This window comes from Aptenodytes forsteri, unplaced genomic scaffold, assembly GCF_000699145.1.
Source record: "Aptenodytes forsteri isolate BGI_AS27 unplaced genomic scaffold, ASM69914v1 Scaffold360, whole genome shotgun sequence".
Taxonomy (NCBI): Eukaryota; Metazoa; Chordata; class Aves; order Sphenisciformes; family Spheniscidae; genus Aptenodytes; species Aptenodytes forsteri.
The window spans coordinates 1,005,869-1,031,083 of NW_008796109.1; the positions used below are offsets into that span (position 1 = coordinate 1,005,869).

General features: G+C 36.1%; 1 protein-coding gene across 1 annotated transcript in view; it reads left to right on the plus strand.

Moving 5' to 3' along the window:
* The window catches only part of CFAP54 (cilia and flagella associated protein 54), a 162,708-nt gene that overhangs the window by 63,806 nt on the left and 73,687 nt on the right, over nt 1-25,215 (plus strand). The window contains 15 exon segments of the mRNA XM_019474036.1: nt 3,360-3,558; nt 4,641-4,736; nt 5,866-5,978; nt 6,060-6,234; nt 6,870-6,955; nt 8,934-9,068; nt 10,115-10,265; nt 12,146-12,204; nt 13,217-13,345; nt 14,038-14,185; nt 14,999-15,073; nt 15,157-15,278; nt 18,657-18,830; nt 22,036-22,128; nt 24,574-24,759. Of these exon segments, the coding sequence (XP_019329581.1) occupies nt 3,360-3,558; nt 4,641-4,736; nt 5,866-5,978; nt 6,060-6,234; nt 6,870-6,955; nt 8,934-9,068; nt 10,115-10,265; nt 12,146-12,204; nt 13,217-13,345; nt 14,038-14,185; nt 14,999-15,073; nt 15,157-15,278; nt 18,657-18,830; nt 22,036-22,128; nt 24,574-24,759 (1,941 nt within the window).

A 25,215-nucleotide genomic window follows, 5' to 3' on the forward strand; every position in this document is an offset into this window, starting at 1 on the left:
CTCGCTGGTGGGGTGGGGTGAGAAGCAGAAAAGGCCTTGACTCTCTGTAAGCACTGCTCAGCAGTAACTAAAACATCCCTGTGTTATCAACACTGTTTTCAGCACAAATCCAAAACATAGCCCCATACTAGCTACTGTGAAGAAAATTAACTCTATCCCAGCCAAAACCAGCACAGGAACTCAGCATGCTTTCAAATAGGGTGTTTGCTCATCAGGCACCTGTCATGTTACTAGGAACCTATGTCTGTCACATACCAGGAATCTCATATACCTGATCTCCAGAAGCTTGAGAAATCTTCAGTAATTGATTTTGTTCTGCAGTGTCTGTTTGACTTTCTGACAAAACTGAATGCCTGAAGTTAACAACAAATTGTTAGAAATTACACTGTTCATAACTCCCCCGCCAAAAGTCTTTTGCTTCTAAAATGCTTCATTACCTTATTTAAGAAGGAATAGTATTGAATTTTCTTATTTGTTTCTGCATGTCTTTTGTAGTTTTACAAGATTTGTTGAATCATGTAAAATCTGAAAGCATTGTTTTAATAATTATTTCAGCATATTTTGTAGGTTTATTAAGTGTCAAGTAAATGCAAAAATATGGGACATTTATTTTTGCCTAATGTTTTGACTTTCAAAACAATTTCCTTTTTTAATTATAGAATATGTACATTGTAGCAGAATGGTTATATTTAGAGCTCAGTCCAGCATGTTACAGAGCACATTATGCTTGGACTAGCAAAGAATTAAAGCTCTTCCTTCTCTTCTAGTATGTATGCAGTGGAATTTGGTTTTGTACTTAAATCACCTTGAAAAATGGAAACAAGCTAGTCTAATCTATTTAGTTTAAGTTAGCTTTCACTTTGAGGTTCTTCTGCACCAGTGCAATGTTTGTTTTCTAAACATGACAAGACAATGCTTATGCAAAAATATTAGTAGTAGTAAATTCCATGCCCATTCTGCTCTGCATTTTAACGAAGGTATTTAAACAAAACCTGCAATTTGTGCTTAGCCTGTCGTGGAATATATGGGATGTATATTGCTTTCTGCTTGCATAGATCAGATTCCTAGACTGGGCTCATAAAAACAAATCCGCAATGTGGGGAAAAAGATATGTTGAATACAATGACACAAAATATTAAAAAAAATGTATAGTTTGCGTTGAAATTTTTTTAGTCTGTGAATATCATTACGAGGATTTATTAAAAAAAACGTTGAAAATTTGTTTTGGAGTTATTTTACTAGGAGAATGTACATCATGGAATCACAAAATGGTTGAGGTTGGAAGGGACTTCTGGAGGTCATCTGGTCCAACCCCTCGACCACATAGATCTGGTTGCCCAGGACCATGTCCAGTCAGCTTTTGAATATCTCCAAGGATGGAGACTCCACAACCTCTCTGGGCAACCTGTGCCAGTACTCGGTCACCCTCAATGTGAAAAAGTGTTTCCTGATGTTTAGAGGGAGCCTCAAGTGTTTCAGTTTGTGCCCATTGCCTCTGATCCTGTCACTGGGCACCACGGAAAAGAGCCTGGCTCTGTATTCTTTGCACTCTCAGGTATTTACATACGTTGATGAGATCCCCGCTGAGCCTTCATTTCTCCAGGCTGAACAGTCCCAGCTCTCTCAGCCTTTCCTCATAGGGGAGATGCTCCAGTTCCTTAAACATCTTCGAGGCCCTTCGTTGGACTCTCTGCAGTATATCCATGTCTCTCTTGTACTGGGGAGCCCAGAACTGGACACAGTACTCCAGGTGTGGCCTCACCAGTAGAGGGGAAGGATGCCCTCCCTTGACCTGCTAGCAATACTTTGCCTAGTACAGCCCAGGGTACCGTCAGCCGCCTTTGCTGCAAGGGCACATTGCTGGCTCATGTTCAACTTGGGTGTCCAGCAGGACCCCCAAGTCCTTTTCTGCCAAGCTGCTTTCCAGCAGGTGGCCCCCCAGCGTGTGCTGGTGCATGGGTTTGTTCCTTCCCAAGTGTGGGACTTTGCACTTCTCCTTGTTGAACGTCATGAGGTTCCTATAATCTGTTGAGGTCTCTCTGGATGGCAGCACAACCCTCTGGCATATCAGCCACTCCTCCCAGTTCTGTGTCACCTGCAAACTTGCTGAGGGTTATGGAAGACAGTGTCAAAGGCCTTACTGAAGTTTAGGTAGACAATATCCACTGCTCTCCCCTCATCTACCAGGCAAGTAATTTCAACATAGAAGTTTATCAAGTTGGTCAAGCATGGCTTCCCCTTTGTGAATCCATGCTGACCACTCTTGATGGTTTTGTTGTCCTTCAAGTGCCTGGAAATGGTTTCCAGGATTAGCTGCTCCATCAGTATCCAATAGTAACTATCTTTTGTTTTTACTTTAACTATACTCCCAGCAGAAATAGTTCCTCTTTCTTTGGAAAAGACAGATAGTTATAGTATTGATGAGGCTCACCCATTATATAAGTTATTTGAAAACAAAAATAACCCATTAGCTTTAATACTCTAAATGCTGTCAGATATTGAACAGATCAGTTTTTTTAATCAGGTACACATCTGAACTTGTCTGTAAGTATTAATTTGGAAGCTAAAATAAAAGATGTGGATCCAGCAAAGCGAGAAGGAAATTCCTAAATTTTTGTCTAGTTAAATGTGCCTAGAAACCAATCTAAAGTGTTTTTATTTGGGAAAATGCCAAATAAATAGAACTGAAATGTTGATGGATTATGAGCAACATTTTAAAGTACTCTAGCTCTGATTTACTTTATGTCTGCTAGTGGTTTGGTAACCATGTAAATAGAACATTGAAATAAAATTTTATAATAAAATTGTATAATATTTTCTTACATAGATCTCTGATTTCTTAGCTGTCAGTAGTGCTAATATATTTTTGTGTGTTCCGCCTTGTATTTTTATGTTGTGCTGTTTGAAATGTGCAAGTGAGAGAATATAATAGTGTTTTGCTTTTACTGCAGTGCTAAGCATCCTAATCTTTCTCTGATTTTCTGCAAAGTATGTAGAACTTAGCTCCTTATGGTCAAGTCTGTATCATTATAAGGAGAGATCTGGGTAGCTTTAAACTACATGGCCTTAATAGTCTCACTCATAATTTCTATTGTATTGTTTTCTAAGTAAAATACCATGCAGCAGTGCATGTGGTTGCTATGAAATTATGGCACTTGTTAAGTACTGTACCCACTTACCATGAGGCTTTGCTATACCTTTGAAGCATGAAATTCATAACAACAATATATTTTACAGTATATTATTTTCTGTTTTAAATGTGTACTTACTTTCTGATGGACAACTGTTTTGAGAGAAATCTTGCTTTGTTGTAACTCAGTTTAGATATTGCAAGGCTTACATTACTTTTTCTTTCTTAGTTGCCATGGCCTCGCACTACTACCGAACGGCTGCTGACAGAAATGTTTGATGGTGCCGCAGCTCAGTTCCTTGCCATCCTGGAAGCTCTGTCTGATAGTAGCAGGCGTGTGTTGTGCCCTGCTCTACCTGTTCCTGATGAAATTGAAATTCGTGATGTCATTTCAGAGCTTTTTTTTGCAGGCCTGGAAATCCTCTCAGGTAACAGCATAAAGAAGCAAAAAGAGTGTTGGTGAGGAGCCCACACCTCCATTTTATTAGTTTTTTTCTCTGCTATAAAAGAAAGAACTTGCCTATTTAATTTATAACAGTAGCACCTGTAAAAGCAGGCGATCTTTTTTTATCTTCATAAAATTTAAGATAAAAATCTGGGCCAATCTCTGTTATCTGTTATATCAGTAAAAATATACCGTAATTTATGTATATGTTTTCTGAATAGGATGGAGATCACTTTCTTCATAGCAGTCTGTTTGGTGCTGTGCCTTGCATTTGTGGCTAAAACAGTGTTGATAACATGACAGTGTTTTGGCTGTTGCTGAGCAGTGCTTGCACAGCGTCAAGACTGTCTCTCCAACCCTCCTCCCCCCAAAAGGCCAGTAGGCTGGGGCTGGGCAGGAATTTGGGAGAGGGCATAGGTGGGACAGCTGACTGGAACTCATCAAATGACTATTCCATGCCGTATGATGTCATGCTCAGCAATAAAACCTGGGGCTAAGGGGGAGGATGGGGGGACATAAGTGGTTATGGCGTTTGTCTTCCCAAGCAACTGCTACACATCCGGAGGCCCTGCTTTCCAGGAAGTGGCTGGGTATCTGCCTGCCTATGGGAAATAGTGACTAAATTCCTTTTTTTGCTTTGCTTGCACACACAGCTTTGGCTTTTCATATTAAACTGTCTTTATCTCAGCCCGTGAGCTTTTCCATCTTATTTTCTCCCCTTGTCCTGTTGAGGAGGAGGAGTGAGAGAGCAGCTGGGTTGGGGTCTGGAAGCCAGGCAAGGTCAACATACCGTGGTGTTTCATGTATTTTTTTTTTCAAAAAAATCACTCAAAGTTAGATTTAAAAACTTGAGAAAAACACTGGACTTGATTATTTCTTCCAAACGTTTTTTGCTGGGCTCTGGACTGAATATAGCCATAGTTATAGAGATATTTTGTTAATAAAAGAACCTGTAGAGACTAAATACACTTCAGAATCATATTTGCTTGATATGATTACTGGCTAATTGGAATCTAACAAGTCAAATACAATATAAACTGATTTAACGAATTGTCTATATTAAAGGTGGAGTGAGCAGTACTGGTATTCAAGGAAGTCATTGCACTAATCATTTTGGTATAATTAATGCATCATCAACCCTTCTGCAGTTGATACTAACAGGTAAACTAACTTTGAATTTTCAAAGGATTCTGTACCCAGTGATGCAAATGCTTGGTGAGCAGAATTCATTTTCATGTTAGTAGCAGTTCTATGCATAAAGGGACTGCAAAATGCTGTCCTCTTTGCGTGAGATATGGCTTAGCATTATATGTATAAACAAGCATTCAAAAGGGATTATGTACAGATATCATTACGATTTTCTTAACACAAGTATTATTTAAATAGCATATAGTATTATATGGACATTGTAATCACATACTGTTCAGCATAGGAATTCATCTAGATATGTTAATGCCCCTAAACAATCATTCAAAGGCCAAATTCTGCAATGATGTCCTGGTACATTTTTATGGAAGAGAAGTGGGATGCAGTAACAGAAGGACTGTCATAAGCTTGTTGAGATCCTTGGACCAATCATTGCGCTGCTTTGGAAAATAACATCTGTCTATTACTAAGTTAATGTTGCTAACATCTTTTAGCCGAGTGACCACATGCCCAAGTGATATGACAATGACTGTGGCATATTCTTAGGACTGCAGAACACTGCTGAATGTATTAGCTAAGACACTTGCTTAGAGTTCCAAGAACCAGGAAATCCCTTTTCTGCCTTACTGTGGTTTGAATAAACTTGAAGAGTGAGAAAATAGGCTCCCTATGTGTACATGCACATTTTCTGATACAGTAATAAGAAATGCTCACCTAGCTTGCAAGAAATTGTTCATGTTTCAGAATAAATAACAGATGTTATTTTTTTAACTAAATTTCTGGGAAGAAGGGTCGTTATGGGGTGGTACCCAGGTTTATGCTCTTTCTGCAACAGAAAGGACTAGGTCCTTGATATCCTCTACACAGGTACTTTAATATCAATAATAGTACAGCCTCTTTGGAAGGTAACAGGACATTGCAGATACATCATTAAAGTACTATATAAGCATAGACATTACAGCAAAATAATAAAGCTATTGTATCTTGTAGAGCTATTAAAAAATCCTTCAAGATTATGCTGACTATTCAAAAACACATGTGGAGTTTTATCTTTGTGTTTATCAATACCCAAATTATTGCTTAAATTAGACTTCTGAATATATATACATAAAAAACAGATAAAATATTTTTGTCACCACTGCAGGAGAAAAGGGGGTGTCTGGAGATGCTGCTGTGAAATTTATAAAATTAGCTTTCAGCTATGAAGAGTGGGACGTGTTTGATTCTGCTATTGAATTCGTTATTAATTTTCTTCAGGTAATCCAGATGCTATTTAGACATCCTTTATGTAGTCTTTTCCTATGAGGCTAAGGAAGATTGTTCATTTCTGTCAATTAGGCTCAAGATGACCCAACATGGAAGAAAGCTGAAATGGAACTCAAACTTCTTACACTGATGCAACCTTTACTATTTCCAAGAAAATTTAAACATGGTTTTTCTGTTAGTGAAAATAATACCAAAGAAGCTAGGATGCCTCATGGTTCTGAAAAGGAGCAAACATTCAGAAGTTAGTGTTGCTCAGTTATAGCTGCTTTTTCATTTCAAATATTTTTGCAGCAAGAAATTTTGTTTATTATTTAAAAACTATTAATATGGTGCATGCAGTATTCTATGACAAAAACTAGCAATTGAGAAATTGCAACCTACTGAATTTTGTCCAGTTTTCATTTGCCAAAACATGACTTTGTACCATTTCCCTTGAGTGTGAAATAGCATGTATGTTTAACATACATCATGTTATATGCAAAGATGTAAAATGAATGGATGTTTTCAGACAGGTTTTCAGGAAAAAAGTGAAACAGACATGTTTGACTTTCTTTTGTCCTTATACTCCATTTATGTAAAATTTCTTGGCATAGACGCAAGAAAAACTTGTTAAAGCAACTGTAATTTAATTGTATAACATTCCAAAAACCTGCAAATATCTTGAAAACTTTCCATTTCCAAAAATTGCAATGCTCACTTTTCACAGAAAGTGAATAAACTTGGGAATATCTGTCCCCTTTGTATTTACTATTTCTTAGAGTATATTATCTACTGGCATAAATTGGTAAGTCAATTCACTCAGATGTTTTCAAACATAGGTTTGTAACTAGAAATAACGTCTTGCCTTTCCCTTTTCTTCCTTTTTATAAACATTGAATGTAGAGGGTTCCTTAAAGCACGGAGAGCCTTCTCATGATCTTATGATTTTGGCAACGACAGTGTTTTCCTATGTCTCCACATCTAAGCAGGTATAATAAAATTAGAGAAATTTCTTCTGAATGACTCACATAGTCTGTAATGAATGCATATAATTTAAGACCAAAGGAATCAGTTGCATGATTAACAAACTACAAAAATGAAATAGCAAAAATGAAAAAATATACCCATAAGATGTGATCAATTTGTGATTTAAAAAAATAACGTTTCATTTTTTTTTAGATTTTATTGGTGCTGTGTACTCAGGCTACTTTAAAAATGTTTAATAGATATTAAATCCATTTGGAATATCATAGAGCTAATTGCATGTTTCAGCTAATCAAGCAGAGATCAAATTTCTGATTTAGGTGGGCAAGTATGCTCAGCTGTAGAAAACATTTCTGCAACGTTTATAGAAATGGGAGCAGTGACCCTAAGGAATGATAATGCCTTTATAGCAGCAGTATGCCTGCAATTTAAGTTAAATTCTCATTGCAAACAAACAAACAAGCAGCAGCAACAACAAAACCAAAGAGAGCGGGACTTTTTGTGCTGAAGTCTGTACTACAGAATAATCCCATTATATATCTGATGGTCTGTTCCCAGAGTAACCATTTTTAGCTTACTTGCTCAAACTGAGATTTCCCTTAATGTGTTACTGTGAGGGGAAACAAATTACAGTGCAATGTCTCCACTAGCATTTACACTAAAATAGTTTGTGATCCAAAAGACTAATGAAAAATTCTCCTTAGAAAAAATGTGTTCTGTTAACACGGCGTATGTCTTAACTGCAAAATTAATTTTAGTTTAGTTTAAATTTAGTTTGACTATAACTGGAGCACACACATTTTTTAGCTTTAGTGTAATATTTTCAGTCAAAATATCCTGCCTGTGAGGTAGTTATACCTTTAGATAGCATGAATTGTCATTTTTTTACGTGACCACTGTATTATGGAGGCAGGTTGCCTGGATTTAAGCTCTTCTGGCTCTTATACAGTTTCCCACAAATTTCCTCAGTGCCTAATCTGTCCAAGAAGAAAGACAAATTCTCCCCTGATTAACAGTGAATTCACTGATGGTGAAGTTACATGATATAGCTGAGCCAATCTAACAGCTTGCTGCCACCAAACGAGTGGCAAAAGTCATCTTGATTTACTTATTTTTCAGTCTTTTTCTCCCCTCACTTCTCAATATCAATATTCCTGAAATCTTACACTCATACATATGCGAGTGTGCAGATAGTGTGGATATTGCAGGCTGGAGTTTCATTGCACCTGAGATACTAGTCCAACTCCGGTATAAATGGTGATAAAGATGTGTACTGATCCTTAATCACTGTTCAGAATGTGTTTAACACAGTGTAGACAGACTCTATTGCCTTTTAAAATGTGTTAATTAGGAGGTTAACTGAATAGAGTTTTGAATTTGTTAATTATTCTTTTCATAAGATGCAGATGAAAACATTTCTTTCAGTTGTTAGATATTCCACTCCAACCTTTTTTCTAGTTAATTTGTTCTTCACTGCTTCCTCATCTGAGATGCACCAACAACCTGTGGAAGTATTCTGTCAATACAAAATGAAACCTAAAAATTTAGATCTTCTGCAAATATTTAAATACTGTAACAAAAAAAAAAATCCCAAAGTTAATATAACTGGTAAATTACATTACTTAGTTTCCCTGGAATGTATTGACTGTTATAACATTACACAGATAGTTAATTTGCTTGTTGCTCCCACATAATTTTCATCTCACTGCTTTTTTTGTCTGTGTGACTTTTAAGAGCTTGACAATAAAAAAGGAAATACAAAACCCCCAAAGTCTAAAACCACTTGTCTTGTTGGGAGGAAAAAAGCTTGGTGGTCTATCAGAAATTACTTTAAAAAACCTATTTCTTAAGCTTTCAAAATGTTGTCATCCCTTATAAGAAAGTTAAATATGATGATTTATTTACTTTGAAAAATTTTGAGAGTATTTATATACTGTATATACATACATGTTTCTAAAATTATGTTGTTTTTTTTCTTTCCAGGATATCCAACCTGACATAGAAATACTTGTTGATGTAATAATGTTTTTGTGGCAGAAGTGTAAAACAGGACTTCAGCAAATCCAAATGAGTGGAAGTGACTACTTAAAACATATCCACAAATATAAAGCTTACCAAGTACTCCTTATTATAATGTATTTCTCTTAATATGAGCGCAGTCTGTTATAGTAAAGCCAAGATAAAATACTGATCTCCAGTCTAAGTATATTTTCTTATGGTAAATGCAGATAAATCTTCTTCACTGAAAATGTGAATTGTATCTACACTTTGAACAGACTGTGCTCCCATACGCCAGTATCAAAATACGTCTTAGACTTCTCCCAGTAAAGTAACCCATTCTCTGCCAGTGGGCCATGACAGAAGCTAAAATAGTGAAAGCATTTGGGCATGATGTAAGAAGCAGCATTTGGTGTGTTGTGGTGGAAAATATCAATATAGTTCAAGAAAGTTCCCTAGATCAATTGAAGAAAGAGGGAAAAACCTTACAGCTTAATAGAAGGGACATGAGGGTCAACAGGATTTGGCCCACTTGATAGAGTCACAGCCTTACCTTGAACTTTTCCTGAGACTGAGAGGCTCCTGGTGAAATCCAGTCTTGTGAAGCATAATTTACGCTAGTTTCTCTGGGCTGCCAGTTGATGCTGACCAAATAGTTTCTGGAGGAGTTCATTTTGTGGCCCTGATCCCAATAAAAAAATTGTTGAGAGATTCACCAGAAAGTAATGTACAGTTACTTTCCTCTGTGTGTACAACAGGTGCATTCAGGTCTCTTTTATACTGTTTAAGTGGGAAGATACGGGGATAAATGAGAGGCAAATGATCAAATCTGCTGTAAGGCTTACCACACTGTGACAAAGTATACAAGTTGTGCCCATAGAACATTCATAAACCTTTCTAAAACAATAAAAATAAATGTTCTAAAATAAAGAAGTCTGCTGTCTGAAGAAATAGAGGCTTCAGAGCAGCACAAATTCAGCATCTCAGTCTGCTGGCACTCAAAAAAAGAAGTCAAATCCAAGAAAGGAGTTGTGTCCAGGTTTATGAATCTTTTTAAACAATTTTGAGTGCAAAACCCTATCTGCCTCTGTAATACATAAATATCTTCCTAAAGTTTGCTTTAACTCTGTCTTGATGCTTTTTCTTTCCCTTTCCCCCATTTTTAGTGGGTTCATGTACTCTGGATAATAAATGAAGTAATTCAGAAGAGCAGCGTAGCAGACACTAATGTTGTAATGGTTGCAGAGATAACCTTACGTCTAACTGCAATATTGGAAAATGTAGCTGATTCTACAAGTAAATCTAAGAAAAAAGCAGGTAAAGCTTTCAACAAAGATGTAGTTGTCTTTCAAGAATGAATTTAAAGATTGGAAGTTTTCTGAGTTGAAAACTTTTGCAAATATACATATTCAAAAATTGTTGTAAAGAGATTGTTGGGAGTAGAATAATAATTTTTTGTACATACAATTTCATCCATAATCAGAGCTAATGAAACCTGGTTTTCAAAGGATTTATGCCTTATTTCCTTGCCTTTCCAGTTCTGCTGAAGTACACATTTTGAATCACATCTCTTATGACTCACCCTTCCCACAGATGATCTACATGTCTCTTAGCCCCATCAGAGTAGCCTCAAATCACTCATATGTTCTCTGAATATTGGCTAGGCAGAAGGCAGCGTGTGCTGCGGCTCATTTGGAGTATTCAAGTGCTGGTTGACTACTGGCAAGCCAAACAGAAGAGGAAAATATTGAAGTCATACTGAAGCTTTTGCTTTTATTGGGCCATTAATTTGGATCTCTTGTCTACAGAAGTCTTGATTTTTGTGTAGGAATTCAATTGTCTTTGAAATTGAACTTAACTTGGCTGACATTATTGGGATATAATCAATCACATTAAACAAATTTCCTTACAAAACCTGACTAACACTGTAAAAATATGACTATTTAGACATACTTTTTAAAGTTCTCTGTTGTTGTGGATGACGGATCTTGGAATATGAATCATATTTCTTGTAACTGTTTTGCAGTAAGTAGAGAATAGATTTTAAGGACACTTTTAGAGCATATCTAGGAACAGAAGAGAATGACAATACCTTTTGCTTATTTTGAAAGTAAGAAAATCTTGGAACAGTACTATTCCATTATAAGGTAGAGTAGGTGTTGTTTTCTGTGAATGTTATGAAAATCAGACCATTCTGGTGGAGATTGGATGAATCCTCATTGCAGCATCACTGCTATTCTTTTTCATTCAGTTTAAATATGTCTATTTGGAGGAAAAAAACCCCGAATAAATAGGAGCCATTGCTCAAAACAAGCTGATAAATAGCCAGTCAAGCACATTTGTGCTGAGAAGAGTCTTTTTACTGAATGAATGCTGAGTGAATATAGATTTTCTTATTTATGAGAAAGAGACAGTGAACAAACAGAAATAAACAGGCAAAAGTGGCACAAGGAGTACAGGAGTGACTAGAAGGTTGTCCCTCTGAAAGGGCAAAAAATGAATTTATTTCGGTGAAGAAATAAATTTTTGACAGGATAGAGGGCTGTAAACAAGAACAAAGAAACTGCTTCCTCTTGTTTTGGCTGCTTCCTCTTGTTTTGGAAAGGAAAACAATTCTGGATGCATTCTTTATAAATGAAAATAATTTAAACAATCCAAATGAACATTATAAGGGTGATAATACCCCTTCAAGGAATATTAAATTGAAATAGTGTGTATCATAAAAATATGACTTCACATATTGAAATAGTATATATCACAAAAATATGACCTCACGTATTTAAAAATCCTCCCATTAGTTAAATAAGCATTAAACCCACTGTGAATTGGATAACAATAGTTTTGAATTGCCTTAAAAATGGAAAATTGATCTGAATGCCACAACAGTGTGAGGAACTACAAAATGAGTCCAAGTTTCATTGACTTGGATATAATGTTGCTGTGAAATATAGTGTACATTTAAAAATACTACATTATTGGATAATCATATACTGAATTAGTGTAATTGTACATATGTAGCTATTGTGTTTAAACCCTGAAAAGCTTTTCAAGAAACAATATAATTACCTCTCATAGTCAAGTACTGAAGAACTGAATTATTGCCAGACTCTTAAGTTGGTAGTAGAGCTAATCAAATGGTACTAAAATTTTCTGAGTATATTTAATTTTCACTTTCTGATTTTCTTCCTATAAAAAAGGAAAAAGAAGTGCCTCTCTCTCGCAGGATGAAAGCTATGATATTCCTGAAATACTGATGGTAACGTCTAATTCATTTTCATTAATACAGCATTTTTTAATAGCATAAGAACACTTATTTCTGCTTGAATATTTTCATACAATTTTGTGTTTAGTTTTATAAAGTTGAAAAGTTTCACACAATCATGCTAGTGCAGAGGAAAAAAGAAAAGATATTTTTTCAAATGAAATAAAATTTGAAAATTTTCCTGTAGTCTTTTATAGTAATCTGTGATATGGAAGAAGTTTTAGTTGAAACTTTTTTTACAGCATGATCATACCGATTTCCACTGTACACTCTTTTTTATGCCAATGTATAGTACCAGCTTTAAATGGTTTAATAGCGCATTTTTTAAAGATACAAAGATACAAACTTTAGTCCTTGCTTCATTTAGGGAAATATTTCGGGTTATGCTTTTGTTTGTTTGTTTTTGTAAGGGTGGTGTGGAACAGATGGAACATCCTGAGTGTCCTTGCTTTGTTCAGTGTGTTCAGTGCTCAGCACTTTGCAGAAGTGTCCAATCAAATAGTTCAAAATTACTTAACTAAAACACATTAAGAAGAAAAGACATACATTAGTGTGAGGATTCAGGAATTTTGGCAATGTCTTAATGCTTACACACATGGAGAACCTTTAATTCAGTGATAGTCTACTTAAAAGTGTTGGTTTCTGAAAAATTAGTGTTTTCTTAACAGCATCTAATGGAACATTGAAAAACTGCTTGTGAAAAATACTGTTTGTCAACGTAATTCTCTATGTTCAGTTTCATTCTGCTATAAGCTAACTCTTTGAGTTAGTAAATTGTTTTTTGAGAGCTGAAGGCAAATCAGTCCTAAATTAAATAAAATGACTTGAAATTTAAAACATTGATATTAGTATATGAAAGCATGGGGAGCCGTGCCTATGTAAAAATTATTTGACAGAGTTTAAACTGCAACAGCTAAAAATAATAGCACTGTACTTTTGATAGTCCATAATATAGCTTTTAATGCTGTTATCTAATAAAACATGTTTCTATGTGTTTTCATTTCAGAAAAGTCCTATAGAACAATTACAAGTTGCTTATGAAAGTCTTGAAAAAGCAATTAATGGAATGAACACATCTCGCTTAATGACACTTCTGCCAGATGGAAAGTCGATATTTGACAACTGCTGTACAAAGGTAAAGTCTGCAAAAAGCTACCCTGCAACAAAATCTATAAATAATGTATTGGATTTTGATGACACAAAACTCTGATTTTCTTCATACTTAGAAATCTTAGCATTATCAAATGTACCTCATCTTCCTGCTCCGTGTAAGAAGAGAATAGAAAAAATAAATCTCTGTGAAATAGAAATAGCATTTTTCTCTTTCAGTAATAAACTATGAACTCTTTTAGGTTTTCTTTGCCATTTTCTTTTGGAAATAATTATCTTTTGTAGCTTTCTCCTATAAAATAAAAGCAGAAACCCTTTTCATATTTATTGCTTGCAACTGTTCATTATTAAAATTAATTTTTGCTGTTGAGGGGAGTTCAGATTTTCTAAATATTATCATTCTACACCAATATAATCTTTGTTTTGTGGACTGTTAACACAATAAAACAATTTTTTCTGCAGTTTCATATTTACTATTAATCCAGTTTCCTATTGATTCTCAGGTCTTGTCTAGTTTTCTTTGTCCATTATCCATGCTTTCTCTGTCTAGAAGTTCTCCTTCCTTCCATGCTTTCTTGAATGACTGCGTATTACACAGATATGACAAATTTCAGTGTTTGTCAATTTACTGAAATAATAATATCGATGTCAAGATAAATGCAGTAAGCTAAGTAATAAAAGTTTGTGTTTGCTTAATTGCCACTTCCTATTTATTAGGTGGACTCAAATGATCAGAATTTGAATTCTGTTTTGGGATGTGGTAATGATAAGACAGGAACAGGTAATGCTTTTGTAATGGATTTACACTTGGAGCTCGTTCAGGCCCAACATCGAGTAGCTGTGAAACTTCTTAAAATAGCACAAGGTAGGTTTCAGTAAAGCTAAATGATCTTCATAGCTTGATTAGAGTCCTCTGTTAATAAATTTTGTAATACTAAGAAATAAAGGAGTATCTACTTTCTGAAGAGGAGCTGATGTTGGGCAGTTTGTATGCCACATACAGACAGAAATAATGTACTGAATTTGCAGAATTTAGATTTACCACATGATACTAGTCTCTAACCTCTACTCAACCAATGGGAGTTAAACTTTGCTGACAACTACTGGATTGGATTCCTAGACAGTTTGTTGTGGTATTTCCACTGTAATATTAACTGTTACAGTGTCAGTAAGGGAGATTTGGGGGATGCTCTGCAGAAATATTTTTTCTGTAATGCTAATTTTCTCTCTAGAGAATGACTTGAATATTTTATTCAATGCTCTTTGTAATCTGAGTTTCTACTGTGAAGTTGTCCTTATCTCTTCCCAGTCAGCAGATATCCCACTCTTGCTAAATGCCTTCTGAAAAAACTCTACTTGGTTTCCCATTCCTGGTGCTTTTTTTTTTAAATTAAAAGCTAGTATTAGTTTGACACTGCAGAGCTCCCCTGTGCACTGCTCCTTATGATCAAACAAGATCCCTCTTTTCCTGTGATTTAGTAGAACTACTAAAGATGTTAGAGCATGAGGGTGGAATATTTTTAGTGGCATGATCAGTCCAAGAAATTCTCTTTGAACCAAAGAAAAGAACATGAGATGGAGCAGAGCTTTACTACAAAACTACGTATTAAGCCTTCTCACTGAAATTTTCTCGATAGCACTATCAGAATGAGTAACTCAGGATTTCCTTCCCACATAGGTGCTCAGAAGGATGACAGTCTTAAGTCTAGCAAGTCTCATGTGAAGAATATTAAAGATTTCCATTATTTAACAGGTAAGGCTTATTAATTAAGATTCTAGAAGTATAATAAATTATTGCTGCTGTTTTATAAATGTCTTAAAATATCTGTTTTACAGAGGCATTCATAATGAGAAAAATAAGAAAGAATAAGCTATCCAGAGCAATCTTTTTGATGCAAAAGGCTGCACAGAAGTTCCCTGAAGAGTTAACCACTTCTTCCCAAAGGCAGCTACTGGAGGTAATAAAAAAAATATGGTAGAAATTCTTTACCATTATCACAGTTTTTCATGTTCTTTATAATTAAGACTTGGATTACTCCTTCTTACAAAAAGAAGAAAAATGGAAGGAACTTGAGGGACATTGGGTGTTTTTAACTTCTGTTGTGAAATTTTCCCTGAGAAGTTTCATTACAATGAAGGAAGAAAGTGACTTAAAACAAGGAAAGAGCTCATCCCCAAATTTTGTGCACACAGGAAACCTGAAAGTTATGATCTTTCTTTCTACACTTAATCACCTAGACTTTGCAATTATGAACCTATGCCTTGCCAAAATGCCATGCAGGTTTCCTTCTCCCCATTGCAACCTTCAACATCCTTCTTTTTCCAAGATCTGTAAGTTGTCTTAGATTACTTTGGCTGGTGATGATGACATGGACTTTATTTTATGCCTATTAAATAAACAGTTTAGAAGTTGGAGATTTTGGAATTTATCGAGGCTAAAAGTAGATTCTTCATGGGCTCATTTCGAAGTCTTTTGAAATCAATGGGAGTCTTTCCATTGAGCTTTGTACTAGCATCTGTGCATGAAAATTGCCTTCTGATCAGTGGGGCATAAAGTTTCTTTATAGCCTGTACAACAGATAACAGAATCTGCAATTCTCACTATATAATATATGAAGAAGTATTTTAAACAAGAAGTTACTAGAAAGTGTTTTTCTTTTAAGTGCTACGAATTTGGAAGCATGATAATTAACACACATATCTTTCATGTCAGAAGAATGCAAAAATTGGATCAGAAAAGACATACACTAAAAATCTCTCTCATATATTTGTAAAATATATGGCATTTATGAATATAAGATGTAGTGATATGGTATGAAAGTTGTAACTGTAGTCACCAATGAAGACTTACAAGCAATTCCCAAGAAATGTGTGGTTATCCCAAACAAACGTTTGCAAAGGCCTTATACTGACCTTCACTATATTTTACTTCTGTGCACTTTTCACAGAGAAAGATGTAGGTAAAATAATATAATATATTTGCAGCCAGTTGCCAGAAAATGTCAGAATTAACTTTGCCTGGACAAACTTAGCATGATCTTCTTTGATATTTGTACTATGATGAAATATTTAATTATATGCTCAATTAATTTTCCGCCTTGAGGTGGATGGTGCTGACTTCATGAACAGCAAATCCATACCTTTATTTTCATGCTTCTGTGTAGAGGATTTTGCCTTTTTTATCGTAGAACATCCAAGAGGTCTATATAGAATTACTGGTATCTTCTGGTCTTTTCTACTGTACTCAGCACAATATGATATGTCTGTTCTTATTACGCTGCAAAATAGGAAAGCAGTTTATTTTTTTGAAGAAACATACAAATAACCTTTTCTCATGCAGTAAACCACCAGACAGGTATGGAAGCTTCTGAGTCATATGTGTATACTCATCTACATCACACTGCTTTAACTACTTGAGCTACTGTGTACCCTTCATTTTTTTAAATTTCTGTCACAGTTGTTTCATTCTTCCTTCATGTCCTATATGTCTAGTTGGACATCCAAGTCTTTACAGAATTGGGTACACTGGTAGTTCTTGTTGGCCAGCTGTAAAATTGAATTAATGTGATTAAGCTAATAACACACTGCAAGTCTGTGGCAGAGGCAGGGATAAAATGTGGTTTATCACAGGGCAAGTCTGTGGCAGAAGCAGGAATAAAGTATGTTTTTCTATAATGACATTTGGCTTCCTCAGCCATAAGATTATTCTTTCTCCTCTTGCAACACTGCCACATTTATTATATTCCAAGTTCTACAATTAATGAAGTATAGGTCACACATTACCACTCTCATTCGTGACACTATCTTTATCAAGCCTGGGAGAAGTTCCATCTTTGCACTAATAAGAAATATGTCTGCAGAGAAGAATGAGTCTGTGATTCTTTTAATTAAAAATTGTATCATAGTACAGTTTACCATAAAGAAGTATAATTTTTAAGGAAGCAATGAAGTTTCTAATAACCTATTGCAAAAGTTGAATGGTTGTGTGAGGGAAAGAGTCACTCCATATCTTGTTCTTTATCTTATATTCTTCCTTAAACATTTCTCACTAGGGTGGATGCAACCCTAATCTAAAGGGGGAGGGAGTGGGGTGAAGTGAGGGGCTGTGCAAATGATGAGCTATGTGATGTGATTAAGCCTTTATTAAATCTTAGCTCCCCATTTCACTACAAATCTGTGGCTAGTTTTTGGTCATTTTTGGACATGAGATACAAGGCTTATTCAGTCTGCGATCTGACCTGGTATGGTTGTTCTTACAGCCTTATAAATGTATGAGGACAGAAACAAGGAACTGTTAAGGTGCAAGATTATAGGACTGTCACTGAATAACCAATAACTTGGGATTTTCTTTTTCAGTTGATCTTTCAGACTCAGTTCAGCCTAAATTCTTGGTCCAGTATATGGTACTAGAAGATTTCAAATAAAAACCCTAGCTGTAGGAATATATCAGCTCTCTATTCTCCCAAAATAATGTAATTTGTCCAAGACATCCCCGATCTCTTCATCTCTGGGAGCTGGCCTTTTTGGCTTTGATTTGCACTGGACAGCTGCCACAAGTAAAGATATAAAAGTACTAAGTTTTTAATATTAAATTTCCAAGTTAAATTTCTCTTATCCTGACAATGCAAACAAGGTGAAGAAACCTACCGATTTGTCATTCAGTCCAGTAAGAAAAAAATGTACCCTGATCACCAACCAAATGGCTACCTAATCACTATGTGCAGCAGGACCCCACATTTTTGGAAGACACTAACAGACTGTCAATCAGCTCTCAGCTTTCTCCAGCTAACCAGGGGAAGTGGCCTAGCCCTACTTTTTCCAGGCCTGTGTTCTCCTCCCTTTCCTTTATTTCTGGACTTTATTTCTTTTCTCTAATTCTGGAGTACAGAAAATCAGTCTGACCACTTCCACAGTTCCTTCAGAAATTCCACAGATTAGGTCTCCAACTCTCTCCTAAATAAGAGTTGATATCTTTTTTGTTTCTTGTTGGAGCTAATCACTGGTTGCCACTAATTGCTAATCAACATTATTTGTGATCAGTCTCTTTTTTCCTATAGGTTCTTCCAAAATTGTATATGCCTCAGCCCTGCCTTTTTCATATGCAATCCTGCATTCCCTTTATTGTACATTGTGGAATTAATCTGTATATGTAAAGCTTACACAAAGTACCATTCATCCTAATTTAGGATGTAAGATCATATGAAAAATCTATAAAAAGTTTTCTACATAGCAGTGAATTTTTTATAAGATCATTTTGAAAACCATTTGTAAGTGTTAAATCTGTCTGATTGTTATGTTTTAATAGTTTTTCCCTTTTGTTTTAATTCAAATCATAGGAAGCACTAACATTAATTGAGCAAGTTGAAGCTGAACAAAATGCTTTGTACCACAGTCTCAAAGAAGCTATGAGCAGCAAGAAAAAAAGCAGGACTCCTCCTCCTCCTCTATTACTTTCTAGATCACATTGCTCCATGACATTTAAACCAGCCCCGTTCTCTTCAGATGTTCAGGTAATGTTTTTCATGATGACTGTGTAAGAAATAATTAAACAATACACAAGAGAGCAAAAGTTGTTTCAACAGTGCTATATCATCACAATTTTCTCTGTTGTTCTTGAGAAGATTATGTTATTCTGACTTAATTAAGTATGCTTTTTTTTCCCCCTGTGAGTGAATTGTGACTCACTGTTTCGATCTTCACATTTGCACGAAACTTTCTTCATCTCATGCAGCATGTTCCTTGGTGTTTCTGTCATATACCACTTATTTATTCTACTTGTCAAAAGCTCATTCTTTTGTTTAGGGACTGACATACTCCTAGTTACCCTCTGAAGAGATGCAAGGCTGTTGCATTATGTGATGCAAGAAAGCATCACGCTGAAGCCTCTGTTAATGAAGTGCTGAAGTGCCATAGTTCAGGTGGAAAAATCTACCTTCTGTTGAACGTGTAGAATCACAGAACTACTCAGATCATAAGGGATTTTAGGAGAGTTCTCTAGTCCAACCTTCTGCTCAAAGTAGGGTCGGCTGTGAGATTAGACCAGGTTGCTCAGGGCTTTATCCAGCCAGTTCTGAAAACCTCCAAGGATAGAGACTGAACAGCTTCTCTGGGCAACCTGCTCCAACAGGGCAACCTGTTCATGGGGAAAACTTTTTTCCTTATGTACAGTTGGAATCTCTCTTCCTTCAATTTAGGTCTATTGTTTTTCATCCTCCTACCATGCACTACTATGAAAAGCCTGGCTATATCTTCTTCATCACTTGCTTGGAGGCACTCAAGGGCTCCTGGTAGGTCCCTTGAAGCAACCTCTTCTCCAGGATGAATAAGCCCAGCTCTCTCAGCCTCTTCTCACAGGGCTAGCGCTCCAGCTCCCAACCATCTCGGTGGTTCTCTGCTGTAATCACTCTAGTTGTTCAACATTTCTTGTTAGAATGATTGGGGGCAGGAGGGAAACTGGCCATGGTATCTAGATGTAGTCTAATGAGTACTGAGCAGAGGGGGATAATGATGTTCCTCAATCTCCTAACTGTACGTCTGCTAATACAGTTCAAGATGCTTTTAGGCTGCTTTGCTGCTATGGCACACTGCTAGCTCATGTTCATCTTGCTGTCTAACATGATCCCCAGATGTTTTCAGTGCTGCTTCCTAGCCCATCAGTCCCCAGCCTGTATCCTTGCGAGGGATTCTTCCTTCCCAGGTGCAAGACTTTGCATTTGTCCTTGTTAAATTTCATGAGGTTCCTCTTGGCCCATTCCTCTGGGCTCTCTAGGTCCCTCTGATTAGCAATCCCACCCTCAACAATATCAACTGTTTCCCTCAGTTTGGCATCATCTGCAAACCTGGTGGGTGTGTGCTTACTTTTTTCCTCAGGTCATTGCTGAAGATATTAAACAGGACAGGTCCCAGGATAGTCCCCTGCAGTGGTCCACTTGTTACCACCCTCTGGGTAGAGTACGAACCATTAGCAACTACTCTCTGAGTCTGACCTTCTAACCATTGTTTTACCCATTTATCTGTTCACACCCCTCATACTGTATCATCCTAACTTGGATATAAGAATACTGGGAGACAGTGTTGAAAAAAATGCCATGCCAAGGTCAAGGTAAACTCCCTCCCCCCTCCCCTGCAAATAATTTTGTCACAGAGGCCAATCATGGTGGTGATCCATCATTTGCCATTGGTAAATCCATGCTGACTGTTCTAAATCACCTTATTCTCCTTCATATGTCCAGAAAGGGTTCAAACAGGCTGAAGTATGAAGAATTCACTAGCTGCAGTCTTCTTGAGAGAGAAATTTTTATAGTGATTTTGCAAGCTTCTTCAAAATAACGATTTGTATAAAACCAGTAGAAACTCAAATCTTTTTAATAGTGGTAAGAATGTTTCTGTGAACAGTTGTTTTATAACTTGCAGTTTTATTGCAGTTTGATTAGTGAATTTCAAAGAAATTAATGAGGGAAAAGTTCTTCCTTTTTATCCCTAATGAACATAAAAATAAATTCTTTAAAGTCTGGTAGTTCATCTGGTTTAGCATGTGTTAATACTTCATTTTGTTTGATACAGGAGAGTGCATGTAACATATTGGGCCACTAGGTGGTGCAATGTGATTATTATTCTTCTAATTTGAGCCCAGATATCCTAGAATTTTTTTTCTAAAGATACGCATAGCTGTTGAGCGGATATGAAGTTATTGTTTATTAAGAACTTATTAACTGGAAATGGATACTTAGGATTTAATTAGACATATATAGTTCTTGTACTAGAAGACAAAGTATCTCTAAAATTTCCTGATCTTAAAGTTGCTCACTTGCTGAAAATAATCTCCTCTATTTCAATATCGCCTTCTGAAAGACAGTCAGGATTCATTGCAAGACAAATTATGTGTATTACAAGAAAAATGAACATTTTAGCTGCACAGAATTTTTATATGTTGAAAAATGACCTCATCTGCCAAACCTCAGGCCTGTTTAAATGTCTACTGAAAGTAAATAGACTTCGTACAGTTTTTAGTAGAAGAAGTTTAATGCAAGAGAACTTCATCAGATGCATAACTTACTGAAATCCATCTGCCCAGTTCTGCAGAGATGAAATCAAAATTAGTTTCCATGTTTGATCTCAGTGGACACGGCTGAGCACTGATCCAGGAATGCATGCTCACATTCTTTCTTGGTTAAAGATACTGAAAAGTGTAGATGATATGCCCAATGAGATCAGCAGCAGCTCGATGGCATTAAAAAAGCATTGATTTCAATAGGAACTAAGAACATGGATTATTTAGAAAATATTAGTGCATTACTTCATATCTGCATTTCTGTTGCCTGCTTTTAAGGATCTGTCCTCAAGTAGTTTGCTGAATCAGAACCTGATGTCAACTTTAGAAGAATACCATTGCAAGGATCAAATAAGGGATCTAGATGACTTTAAATCTACAGGATGACCTACAGAGTTTATGCTTTGGGATAGGTTTGAGGTATAGGGTAGCTCAAGGTAGGAGACGGCATAATGGAGAGTCATCTGCTTTTATTGCCATTGTAGTCTATCTAGTTCTTCAGCTAAATCAATTAATTAATGTTTCTAGTGTAGTTAGACTATACATTTTTATAACTAAGTTTCTTTTTTCAGAGATTGTTTTCACAAAATTAGTACATTCCACATTAGGCAAAGGTTGGAAATACTATTATGTATCAACTCATTTTGTTCTCATTTTCTTCAAAGGTTTCGTGGTACAGTATTTTGGGCTGTGTAGCAGGAGGAAGTAATATGAAAGTAAGGTTAAATAACAATAAACTTCCAAATGCAGGAGAAGAGGTAAGACAGAGGTAAAACTCCTTTAGGTCATTCTCTCTTCCTTTAAAAAAATCCAACTTTCTAAATGTATACATCTGACATCATCTGACATATTTTTTTAATCCGGTAACTGGCCAAGCCTTTGACAAACCTTTTGATCTTTATTTTAAGCAATTGAAATTTTGCTAGGCTGAAGGCATACCAAAAACCAAAAAAAAATCTAGGAACCTTTTTTGAATAATGAATTAAATGATTCAAAAGCTTCATGTTAGACAAGTCTCAGTCTATTCTGTTATAACTCTGTTTTTTGAGCAACTTCTAAGAAATACAAAAGGAAAAGAAAGTATATGATGCATTTATAGAGTGTGCCTCAGACACTACTCTTTCCAGGGATTCAAAAAAAGAGAAATTTTGAACTGAAAAAAGAGAAAGAAAGTTTAATATTTTTCTTAATTGTGTAACTTCTATCAACTATTTCTTCTTAACAAGACCTTTCCTTACTTAATTCTGGCAACATGATAATATAACTCCTTCAATAACCTTCATGTTCAGACATGATTGTCTTCTAGGTTCATGCGCTTTCCCTTTCATGCTGTGAACATGTGGTATGACAAATCATCCCACACATCTTTGGTTACTTATGACTGATCATGTGACTGTGTCAGTACTCTTTTATATTATTCCTTCATTACAATTTGATGTTTTATTTTCAGAATTTGTTTTGGTTTTTTTGTTTTGTGTTAGTGTAGTGTTTTCCTTTGGATCACACTCTGATGTTCCTGCACAGACTGCACAGAGTTCTGTTTTTCACTCACTTACGCATGCTATTACACTGTCCACCTGAATGACGACCGTGATCCATCCAAATACTCTGCATCCTGGGTTTTAAGAAAGGGGCAAAAAGGCTTCAGCACATTCTCTTCAGCAAATTTTACTGTAGTCTCAGATCTGAGTGATCATTTTTATGTCTGGAAATCTTCTTCATGAAGAGTTCTGTTCTTTGCAGGGCAGGTCTCTGTTTTGCATTGTGACAGAAGAATGATCTCAACCTCTTTTGCCCAATGTTTCTAGCTTTCCTGGTTTTGTGAGCAAGCTCTATACTAACACTGATAGACTTGTCTTCGGTGATGGAGAGGAAATCTTTCCCTTTGCGCCTGTTCCCCCTATATCCTCCCTAAAAAGGAAGGTGTATAAAAAGAGAAGGTGTGTGTAGCTGCTGGCAGTAGAGGCTTTGATGTTATTCTTGATATTCTTATTATCAAATCCAGAGAATCAAGCTTCCTGCAATGTCCAGTGAGCTAATTTCAATATACTATCCTGCTCCAGGTGAATTAAGTGTTTCATTGGAGACTGTCACCCCACTGCTAGCTGTCTTTCTGTGAACTTGCTGCAGTCCATCCAAGCCACTGACTGTCTTAGCTCTGGCAGGCATTAGAGATGCACAGACCAGAGGTTAACCATATGCCTCAGCAATGGAACTTCTGGTTGCTTTAGGATATGCTTTTGCAAAATGCTGATCTGCAGGCAAAGTCACTATCTGCCTGCTCCATGGAAAAGGTTTAGCATTCTTGGTGGTGGCATGATCTATCAACTTATGAACATGAGAAAAGCTTGCTCTAAAGGGATACTACAGACTGTCTTACACTAATTTCTGGTCTGCTGGTTCAGGATTCAGCCCCAGCATTTGAAGGGATTTCTGTTGTTCAGAGGTCTCCTTATGAAGGCCAGACAGTATGTGAATATGAGCACTGTGTTGATGATACATTACGATGATCTTGTTTCTCATGTTGTGCTTCAGTCACTGTGTCAGTTGTTTGTTGTTTCAAGACCCTAAAACTTTCCTTTGTATAAGTTGTCCTGGTTATGGAGGGGAAGGTGGAAAGGCCTGTTAGGAGTGAGCCGTGATGTTAAAGTGCAGGTGGGCAATTACTTGAAGGAAAAATGAAGAGAAGATCTTAAAAACACGTTGTTTGTTTCACAAACTCCAAAGTCCTGTTAATGGTGCTGAGAGGACCTGAGACATCCTCTGCCCATATCTAATACATGCACGTGGCATGTATGGAGGAGAGCTATATGCTCTTTCTCTGGAAGCACAGCTCGGGGCCAGAATGTTTCCAGCTCAATGACTGCAAGCATGAACACTCACAGTGTGAATGTGCAAATGGACAAAAATGTCTTAGAGAAACTCCAGGTCCTGGTACTTAACTGTTTTCTTAGGTTATGTGCTCTGTATACTCAACTGCATTCCAGAGAAAATGGGTACTTTTTTCCCCTGTCATTTCATTGTTTTCTCATTGTCTTCAAGAACCTAATATTACGTGGAAATATGACATGTCTGTTAATCTAGGTTGTACTTTGATTGTATCCAAGACCGTTAAATAATTTATTTAACAATAAAAGTTTAGAAATTGAGATTTGTTTTTGTTATGTACAGTTGGTGTAACTAGAAAATACTTTTATTGATAGATACCAGCTGATGGGAAAAGCCTCTTGGAAATACAAGGCTTAGATCCCAATGAGAAATACATATTTGCAGTCGCAGCATATTCTTCTGATGGAAAACTTATTGGTGATGCCATTGGAGAAACGACTAAACCAATCCTTGCTTATCCACCTATTTCTGCTACTACTGTTCGAGCCTATCTAACTCAGGTAGGGTTAGAGCCTTTGATAATAAACACATACTTTAATTTGGTTGTAATTACTTGTTTTCACTGGTAGCTCTAAAACTTCTTCTGGTAAAAACTCAAGACTTTCTTGCCAAAAGCTTTATAAGCACAAATCACAATTTTAACATAACGAATGGTATATTTGAGTAACTCAATTCATAATTCAAAATTATTGGAAATTCCAGTTTAAGGGGAAAGATACCTCTCAGCTAGTTTTCTTATCCCTGTTCCTGTTTTGCAGTGTGCATTTAACTTCTTTCTTCTTTTTTATAATTTATTTTTTTATTTTTGTGATTGAGACCAAGTGCTAGAAATCATCTTATTAGTCATTACAGTATGGGATGAAAATGTGATTGAATTTACCAGGTATCAAATCCAACCATTTTCATATTGAAATTATTTTTGTAGTGTCTTGTGGAAGACCACAAAGGCTCTGTCA